General features: G+C 56.3%; 4 protein-coding genes across 4 annotated transcripts; 2 read left to right on the forward strand and 2 right to left on the reverse strand.

Annotated features, from left to right (window-relative positions):
* Positions 1 to 88: 88 nt before the first annotated feature.
* On the reverse strand, positions 89 to 560 carry VDBG_09052 (glutaredoxin; the record flags this gene model as incomplete). Its single annotated transcript, XM_003000511.1, has 3 exons — positions 89 to 115; positions 174 to 340; positions 410 to 560. The coding sequence occupies 3 exons, from the start codon at positions 558 to 560 to the stop codon at positions 89 to 91; spliced, it is 345 nt and encodes a 114-aa protein (XP_003000557.1).
* A 410-nt stretch (positions 561 to 970) lies between these two features.
* On the forward strand, positions 971 to 3,458 carry VDBG_09053 (BAG domain-containing protein; the record flags this gene model as incomplete). Its single annotated transcript, XM_003000512.1, has 3 exons — positions 971 to 997; positions 1,899 to 1,943; positions 2,385 to 3,458. 3 exons carry the CDS (start codon positions 971 to 973, stop codon positions 3,456 to 3,458), a joined length of 1,146 nt encoding a protein of 381 aa, XP_003000558.1.
* Positions 3,459 to 4,418: 960 nt separating this feature from the next.
* VDBG_09054 (60S ribosomal protein L16) lies at positions 4,419 to 5,671 on the forward strand (the record flags this gene model as incomplete). Its single annotated transcript, XM_003000513.1, has 5 exons — positions 4,419 to 4,552; positions 4,815 to 4,950; positions 5,090 to 5,143; positions 5,203 to 5,461; positions 5,533 to 5,671. 5 exons carry the CDS (start codon positions 4,532 to 4,534, stop codon positions 5,669 to 5,671), a joined length of 609 nt encoding a protein of 202 aa, XP_003000559.1.
* Positions 5,672 to 6,475: 804 nt separating this feature from the next.
* On the reverse strand, positions 6,476 to 7,504 carry VDBG_09055 (hydrolase; the record flags this gene model as incomplete). The annotated part of the gene is made up of 1 exon (XM_003000514.1): positions 6,476 to 7,504. One exon carries the CDS (start codon positions 7,502 to 7,504, stop codon positions 6,476 to 6,478), a length of 1,029 nt encoding a protein of 342 aa, XP_003000560.1.
* Between the last annotated feature and the right edge of the window lie 1,988 nt (positions 7,505 to 9,492).

Raw genomic sequence — 9,492 nt, forward strand, 5'->3', positions numbered from 1 at the left:
TCCAACATTTCAATGCTCGGCAGCATGTGACTGCATTCCTAAGTCTATTCACACATTCAAGCATCTTGCCACGAGGAGCGAGGTCTCTCTACCGCTCATAATAATAATCTCGATCCTAGGGTCCTCCATCAGCGCCGACCCAAGTACTGTACGGCTATGAAAGACGTTCTTACGCCTTGATGGCGTTGGCCGCCTGGACGAGCTTCTTCAACTGGCCATTCTTGGACAGGGTCTGCAGGTCGGAGTTGCCGCCAAATGTGCTTCTTGGAGATGTAGTTGTTCGGCACGCTGCGCTGGCCAGAGATCTCCTCGAGAGCGTCCTGGAGGGCGGCACCATCGTCTGTGTGGGTTGTAAGCACAATTGTCTTGCAGAGAGAACACGAACGGACCGCAAAGCAGGAGTACATACCTCGGGTGTCCAGCTCAACGGTCAGGAAGTCGGCGCCGAGGTCCTTGAGAGTCTGCTTGGTGGCCTTGCAGTATGGGCAGTAGGTCTTGGAGAAGACGACGACGGCGTTGTCGTCGATGTACTTCTGGACGGTTTCCTTGGCTTGCGACATGTTGATGGCTGGTGCGGCGGAGAAGAAGCGGCGGATGAAGGACATTGGTTTGGAGGGGTACGTTTGTTGGCGACGCAGGTGGCCGCGGTACGGTGGATATATATGCGGCACGAGTCTCTTAGTGGAGGGGCTCCGAAGGTGGTGACGGCGATGGGAGGGTGAGCTGCACGGGGATTTGTCAGGTACTCGTCTCGACTCGGCTTGCAGCTTGGATGGCGCAATTGGTCCCTTGAGCCTCCGAAGCACACAGAGGCCGGAGAGTGGATCGAAGCAAGACGCGCTTACCGGTAATTGCAAATGGTGTCAAATGGGAGTGTTTGAAGGCTGGAACCCGGGAACTCCTGGAAACTCTGGGCTTGCGACGGAGATGATGTACTTAGGGTCCTGTGCTTGGGATTCCATTTTTCGAGATGCCGGCCCTCGGATGTGCTGATGATGTAATGAGCTTGTCCCCAAGCTGTGCTGAGGACGCTAAGACGAGGCAAGTCTACTGTAATGGCCAAGCTTTAGTGGGCATGGAGGATATAGCAAGTTGCGGCTGTCGGCCACCTCACCTCGCAATGGACTGCATCAGGATCAGAGCATATTGATAACATGTGACAAGGCTGAATGATCAGGGAAGCAATTCCGATTTCAAATGATGTTTCCAAATACCCAGCCTTGCCAGCTAACCTAGAATTCTGCTCCATCTCTCTGTACTGGCTGCTACTGTTGGTAAGGGTGATGGGCTTTGTCAGATCTTTAAGGCATATGACCGCTGGCAACAGCCGGCTGTCATGTGCACGATTGGCTGGCCGTGCGGGATCGTTCCAGAAGCCACTTCTCTCGTTACCTGTAGCACAGCAGCCAGCCAAGGGGTCCTCGCAGGCGTTGGCCATCTTGCCTCTTCGGTGACTTGAAATGAAACACGCCGGAGTTACTTTCTCGTCTTCGAATGCAAATTTCGCGAATCTCGTCACACCTGTACCGCACGCCTTCAATCCTATTGCACCACCCGTCTGCAACCTGCGCCGTCCAACTCACATCATCTTGCCATCAGTCGTCACTCCAGATTGCCCAGTCGGTTCGTTGAGTCGAGCTACTTCGTCGAATGCCCTCGTGATAGGCCATCCCCAGGTACGTCGCGAACACCGTCCTTCCCCCACCTGACCAATTAACAAGTCCGACAACAAGCGCTCTGTCATTCGTCACCAATAGCCTTGAACATTTGCCTCTGTCGATTCGCAGTGGGCTCCATCCTCCCATCACCCCATCTCTCATGCATCCCCCCTCCTGACGCCGTCAGCTTGCCTCCAAACTTGGATAAGCGAGAAACGCTGACAGCGCATCCCGCTCCAGACAGTCCCCGACAGCCTCACGCTTCGAGAGGAGCCTCCCCCACCGGTCCGTTCCTCGACCCTTGACCCTGCCAATACGGTCGCCGATCCCGTCTCTGCGAGGCAAACCAGCCCGCTTCGCCCATCGTCACTTGCGTTCACCAGGCGCCGGCAAAAGTCTTAGTTCAAAGGGGCAAAAAAAAAGACCCAGAAAGGAAACCTTGAACGCTCGTCCCTGTCCGCCGAGACTCCGCGACCACGACGACGACACCTCCTACCTCCACCGTTCGGCCTCGCTGACGTCCTCGCACCGGTTCGCTTCGCTTCGCTTCGCTGCGCTGTCTCGCATACCCCCGCCCCTATATACCCTCAAACCCCCCCTCCCAGTCTGCAGCGTCCTTAGCTTTAAGGACCGCACCATCTCGCCAAGGTGGCTTCCGACTTACCACTTCTCGCATCTTCCGGTGCCCTCTCGAGCATCACCGCTCTCTTACCGACCTCCGCGCAGGTCTATCTCGACAAGTCTCTCACTCGTCTGGCTGAGACCATCACCGTCTCGTCCGGCTTCGTCGCAGAGAAACTAGGCGTCGACCCTCACATCGTCTTGTACACCACCATTGGCTGCATCCTGCTGGCCGTTCCATTCAGCATGTCGAGATACGGCTGGCCTATAAATCGGGAATCCCTCTCACCCTATGGCTCCTCGTTAGGCGGCGTCCCTAATATCACAGACGACGACTTTAGCTACATCACCTCCGAAGACCTCCACGAACCCGCGGGCGGCTCAAGATACCAACCCCGCACCCACAATGCGGTCCCTCCCGCGCCCGAAGACGATATTCTGCTCTTCAAGAACAAGGGCGTGACTTATCCAGTACACTTCCCCGCCTACACCATTGGTGACGGCAAGCTTCGTGTCTGCGACATTCGCGATCGCATCGCCGTCGAGCTTGACCTCTCCGACCGCCGCGCTCGTCGCGCCAAGATTCTCTACAAAGGACGCCAGCTGAAGGAGCCGGCGGCACCCGTCCGCGATTATGGCGTCAAGAACAATAGCGAAGTCATGGTGGTTCTACCTGATATTGCTCCTGGCGAGGAGAGTGGCTCTACTTCAGATGAGGAGATGGTCGTTGTTGCCGACGATCGAGGCAGTGCCGGGGGCACGGGCGATGACAAGAAGCGTCGGAAGAAGAAGTCGAAGAAGTCAAGAAAGTCAAAGACCGAGGGCAGCCCGCGCGACAGCGCTTCAACGTTCTCTCTGCCGGGTCGCGACTCGGATACGCCGTCGTCACCTCGGCCCGCTGCTGCGACAGGCCCCATTGCGGCTCTCAATGAACTCGACAATCACTTCATGACGACTCTGTACCCATTATGCCAGGACTTTATGGCGAATACTCCGACAGATCCGAAGAAATTGGAGGATGAGCACCGCAAGATTACCGAAACGGTCATGATGCAGGTCATCCTCAAGCTTGACGCTGTAGAAACGAATGGTGACCCAGACGCGCGGGCGCGCAGGAAAGAGCTTGTCCAGAAGGTGCAGAACGTGCTGAAGGACCTGGACACGAGACTGAAGAAGTGAGCCATATTCTGCCAACAGGCGAGGACGCGGCATGGATATGTTTGTCTGCATGTACTCCCAAGAGGAAGACGACGGCGGTGGTACTCCCGGCGCAACTGCATGGCGTGAACTTGCATCTAAACACCTAGAGAGAGACGGATGCAAAGGTTTCAGCCCTGATGTTTCATTTGTACATAATTTTTCCGCGGTCAGCCGCAATGCAACCGGCGACCACGAACTCATCGGTAGCTTGTCAACCGATTTCCGTTGCAAAGGCGGTGGCATGCGATGTACCCTTCGTAACTGAATCGTTATAATTCGGTATCCGGCGTGTCGCGCGCCTTTGAGTTGTGCACATGATCTCTTCTTATGTCGACCTGCTGCACTACACTGCACGGTACCCATCCCATGAGCTCAGCACAAGCCACACGTATTATGCTCTACGGCATAACTCGGCAGAACCATGCTCAGAGCCAACTGATCGATAGTGTTCGGACACAAGGCTCTCCATGTTGCTACTCCGGCCTCGAAGCACTGAAGATCAATCAACGCCACAGGCGATGCGCGACATGGACATTCGTCTGGTCTTTCCAGGTGCGAAATGAAGCCTAGGCCTACGGGGAGCGGTTCTGTCCAACCCACGTTGCGTTCTCGCAATTGATAGAGGCGGGCCTGTTTCCGAGGTCGCCTGTCGGGGTGATTGATGACGTGATGAGCCGGGCTTTACCAGGTGTGATCACTTCTGTGCTGCCCCACCTAGGTGGTGCCAGCTGGAAGGGGCGGCCACCGAATTATGCTTCCACGTGATGAATTTGCTAGGTCTCAACAGCCCTAAGGTGAAGGCCGGCAGGAACAGTGCCTCGCTTGCCGCAAACCCCAAGCAGGGCTCCACAATCACCGCCCTCCTGTGGTCGATGGAATATTTCGACTCGTCGCCCTGATCGCGAACTTCCTGTCCCCAGCAACGACCGCTACTAACACCCAGCTCAACAGCACCAAATCTCCACGCGGCATCATCGCCCCTGAGGTTTGTTTCCGAGCTGAACGTTCAACCTTCTTCGTCTCTACTTTTTCAGCGGTGACGGACGGGAACGATGTCGTCTTTCGAGTCTGTGGTGAGTCTTGCTGCACCGCCATATTCCCATTCGGCAATCCGTCAATTCGTGGGCGACGCAGCGCGGGTCGCAGGGCAGGGCAGAGCAGAGCAGGATCACACAAGAGGAGGAAAGTGGAAGGCATCATCGACACAACTGCTTCTGCGTCTCGCAACACCTTGCATTCGCGCCGCTGCGCCCGCACCACGATTGTCGAGAGCGCTTGGAAATCAACGTCTTGCCCTCTTCCCCCGGCACACATGGCTGACCGAAACATTCACAGGTCGTCATTGACGGCAAGGGCCACCTCCTCGGTCGCCTGGCCTCTATCGTTGCCAAGCAACTCCTCAACGGCCAGAAGATCGTCGTCGTCCGCGCCGAGGCCCTCAACATCTCCGGCGAATTCTTCCGCGCTAAGCGTATGTCTCACACACATTCACACACTCGATGCCGTGGCATCAACCCAGTCGAACGGCGAAGTCATCAGCACGAGCGACTAGACTGGGAAAAATGACGGCAGAGAAACATGGGAAGACCACGATGCTGACAGCCACACAGTCAAGTACCACGCCTACCTGCGCAAGATGACCCGATACAACCCCACCCGCGGTGGTGAGTCCTCCAACGCCCTAGACGAATCATGATCGATCCAGCCGCTGACCCGACTACAGGTCCCTTCCACTTCCGCGCTCCCTCCAGGGTCTTCTTCAAGGCCGTCCGTGGCATGATTCCCCACAAGACTGCCCGCGGTGCCGCCGCTCTCGAGCGCCTTAAGGTCTTCGAGGGTGTCCCTCCCCCCTACGACAAGCAGAAGAAGATGGTTGTTCCCCAGGCCCTGCGTGTCCTGCGGCTGCAACCCGGCCGCAAGTACTGCACTGTCGGCCGTCTCAGCCACGAGGTTGGCTGGAAGTACCAGGACGTGGTCGCGAGGTCGGTTTTCTCCTCTTCTCTGTCCATCACAGCAAGACGAGGGAACAAACGTGCTGACTTGAACAACGCAGGCTCGAGGAGCGCCGCAAGGCCAAGGGTGCCGCCTACTACGAGCGCAAGAAGGTCGCCCAGCGCCAGCTCGCCGACTCGAAGAAGAGCGCCAAGGTGGACGACAAGACGACGAAGGCTCTCGAGGCCTTTGGCTACTAAACATACCCAAAACGGTAGCCTTACCTCCCGCGCGGCTGTTCTTCCCTCTCTCTCCCTCCGGTCGGCATGACAGGGACTTTTTCGACAACTATCCCACCGTCTCGGGAACTCTTCCGCGTGTTTTCCTCGGTTTTCGTTCTCTGCACGTTTTTCCTCCGACATTAGATTGGCGTGGCGGTTCGATTAGGGAATTATGCCCCTCCACAAAGCTGATGGTAGGGCTGGTCTGGTGGTCTCATTTGGGAGGGGAATGACGGGGCGGCCGGCTTTGGGTGGGTGGGTGCCTCGTTGCCCATTTTCATTTCTCCGGAACCCCGTCGGTCGATCCTCAATACAGAACCAAAACCAAATCAAAGAACAACGATGAATAACGAAAAGAGACCGCGCTCCGAGGCAAATGACGGTGAGAGTGAAAGAAGAAAAGAAGAAAGAAAAACCACCCCAACAGTGGAATGATCGGCCGGGCTGGCGGTGACGTTTTCTGTTTTTGTGTTTTGTTTTATGGTTACGGGGAGGCATGATGAACGCTCGGGGAGGAAAAACCAAAAGGGAAAGGGAAAACCAACAAACCGGTCCTTCGGGGCTGAGGATGGCGTTGCTTGTCTTTCCGGATTGCATTGCATGGCATTAGAAGTAATGGACGACTTCTCTCGACAAGCCCGGCCGCCGAAGCTTCATCATGATCCATTCATCCGTGTTTGATATGCTAATATCGTAGAGCCGCTTTGACCTTGTTGGATATGTAAGGTCTTCATGCCATCGTTAACCCCCTCGAGACCTATCGTACATGATCAAATTCATCCCTCAGGCTTTGGCCAGCCACTTCAGCAGAGCCTTGTTGAATCTCTGCGGATCTTCCACCTGCGGCGAGTGCCCTAGCTCCTTGAATCCGACAAACTCCCCCCTCGGGATCCTCCCCGCCACTTCTCGCCCTAGCACATCAAACCGCCCAAGTCGCGCCTGCACCTCTTTGGGCGCCGAAGGCTTCCCCACCGCGGTGGTGTCCTTCTCTCCAACCACGACGAGCGTCCTGGCTTCGATGCTCTCAAACTCCCCAGCGATCGGCTGCGTGAACACCATGTCGACGACGCGCGCCTGGGCTCGTACAAAGGCCTCGCGCCGGCTGCCGGCGTAGATATCCGCCAGCATGCGCGCCCACACATCGTACGCGGGCTTCCACTTACCCAGGTAATAGACGGCCTGCTCGTACGCGCGAATGGCACCGTAGTCCTGGGCCCGCTCCTGCTGGAGGTTCGCATCGATGGACGGATACGGGACGCCCGCGGCGATGTAGTTCTCGAGACCGATGGCGTTGACGAGCACGAGGCGGTCAACGCGGTCTGGGTACAGCAGCGTGAAGCGCGTCGACAGCATGCCGCCGAGGGAGTGGCCAATGAGGGTGACGCTCTTGATGTCGAGGGCGTCGAGCAGGTTGCGCGTGTTGAGGGCCAGCTGGGCAAGCGAGAACTGGTAGTCGTCTGGCTTGGAGGACTTGCAGAAGCCGATCTGGTCCGGGGCGATGACGCGGTAGCCTGTACGGGTGAGGGTCTGAATTGTGGATTGCCAGGTCACACTGCAGAAGTTCTTGCCGTGCAAGAGAAGCGCGACGGGAGGGTCTACCGGGGGGTAGCCGTGACGAGGGCGACGAGGAGGGACGTCAAGGAAGGCCATCTCCAGGGCGGCGGACTGAGAGGTGAAGGAGTAGAGGTTGATGGGATAGGGGTACGTAAAGTTGGAGCCGTTAAGGTCCAGCGGCAAGTTTGAAGGCGTCATGACGACGCCGGCAGGTGCGCTGTTGGTGGTGAGGCCGGTGACGATGCCTCCCATGGCCATCAGGCTCATGATCGACTGGATGGATAGCTTCATGGTGAAATGGAGAATGTCTGAGTCGTCAGCTGCGTTTGGCCTGGCTTAAAAAGTGTAGTGGTACCTACATCGGAACTCGGAAAGGACAGGATTGTGAGAGAGGCCTCGCAATGAAGTTTGGCGATTTCTCAGATGGATCGAGGCAAGAAGAATCGTCGGAGATCGATTCGCCTACCAGAAGCAGTACTCATGCGTCAATCCAACTGATGCCTTGGCAGGAGGAACAAAGCACATTGCTAATTCAAAAAACCTCCTTTGCCTACCTATTTGATGGACAGAAAATGAAGGGAGTTGCCCCTGCAGCTGTGGAGGACCACGTCGTCCGGGCTATCGCAGTCACCCAGGTCTAGAATGGCGATATGGGACCTACGCCGCAAATGGTCTCGTCAAGTCCCGACTTTCTTCTCGCGACCACGGACTCTAGGCTATTGATCAGTGCATGTATTTGCTTCTTCAACACTGGCCAAGAGTAGAGGGCCCTCGTGGGGGCCCCGTGGGAACTGAAAGGGAAGAAGCCCAGTCAAGGTTGGGAGATAGATGCCCCATAGCATGCGTGCCAACGAAATGATGATAACCTCGTGCCGATCGACCTTCCATCTGCCATATAGGTACGTTGGGCATGGCTGAGTGACATCTCGATCACCACTCTTAAAGTGCAGATTCTCGTGGACCTCACGTTCTCTCATGTCGATGCTAAAGCATGCTGCAGGCCATCCCTCCCTTCGTTTGCCGAGTCCTGACGTCTCGCCCGCATTCCCTTGCTGTGTTGCATCACGACATCCAAACACTCGGAACCTAAACATAAGACATCACTGGCACACCTCGCTATTCTGTCCAACCAACACTGGGTCTCGGGTCAACGTGACTCGAATGCTTGCTTTTTCGCTTGCGCAGCGATGGATCACGGCCGGTCCGCTCGGAATCGCGCAATTGCCATTTCTGTTCTTCCTTCAGCTCTATAATTGTTGATTTGGGAGGCAGGAAGCCAAACAGGAGCAGAACAGGGCGTTCAATGAGGAGATGAACTTGAGCGACGTGGGATCAAGCTATTGAACGCCGGTTCATTGGTAGCTTCGCCATGTCTTGCTCTGTGCCAGAAGCAATGTTGCACACTTTTTGAGCTTGCTCTGTTGTTCAGTGGACGCCTTCGCTCGAGGTGAGACAGTTGCCCACATCGCCTGCATCGCCCGTTTTGTCTATCTTTCTCATTCTCCGCGCCCACTACCTCTTGCGGCACTGCCGACCTGATCAACGAAAACTCACTCGCAACTGGTCTCTCACGTTGAGTGATCCCTCTGCTGCCCATTCCTCGTGACCGCGCGACACGCGAATCCACGGGACGGCCCAGCTAAGCCCACCGACCGACCACCTCGAGGCGTCCCAAGCTGGCAGTGTGCCATCCTTCTCCCTGCGGCTGAGGAATGCCTTGACCGACAACCCAGCCACTGATCCCTCAAAATGTGTCTTTCCTCTTGATTCTTCACTGCTATCTGCCGGCAGCTTTCTGCTAGCCCCAGCTACTGGCCTCGATCCAGCGGGTTCCTGACAGCTGAGATGTGATGTGATGGATTGTCTTATGCTTCGTAGAAGCAATGCAGGTCTTGGCCTCCTCACACCATCTTGAAAATACCGGTCAACCAACGTCGCCGTGTTGTTTGCCTGCTTCTTGAGTCGGGACTGTGCGGCGCGTTTTGGTGTTCATTTGAAGGCAGATAGCAAGCGCTGCGCGTCCTCGAACCATATTGTGCATTATCACAACCTCATAATTGCTTCTGCGCCGGAGCAAGCCGATCGACAACGTCGTCAGCTGCAGACCTGGACCCTGGAGATCAAAGGCCCTCACTCATATCGCTGTCAGAAGACAACCATCCCATCGCCTCTCTTCGCCATTGTCGACTGAGACAGGCCGCTCAAGCCCGGTGTTCATTCCCCCAAGTCTTTCTCCCACGCCAGAA

This window comes from Verticillium alfalfae, genomic scaffold (assembly GCF_000150825.1).
Source record: "Verticillium alfalfae VaMs.102 supercont1.14 genomic scaffold, whole genome shotgun sequence".
NCBI classification, from domain to species: domain Eukaryota; kingdom Fungi; phylum Ascomycota; class Sordariomycetes; order Glomerellales; family Plectosphaerellaceae; genus Verticillium; species Verticillium alfalfae.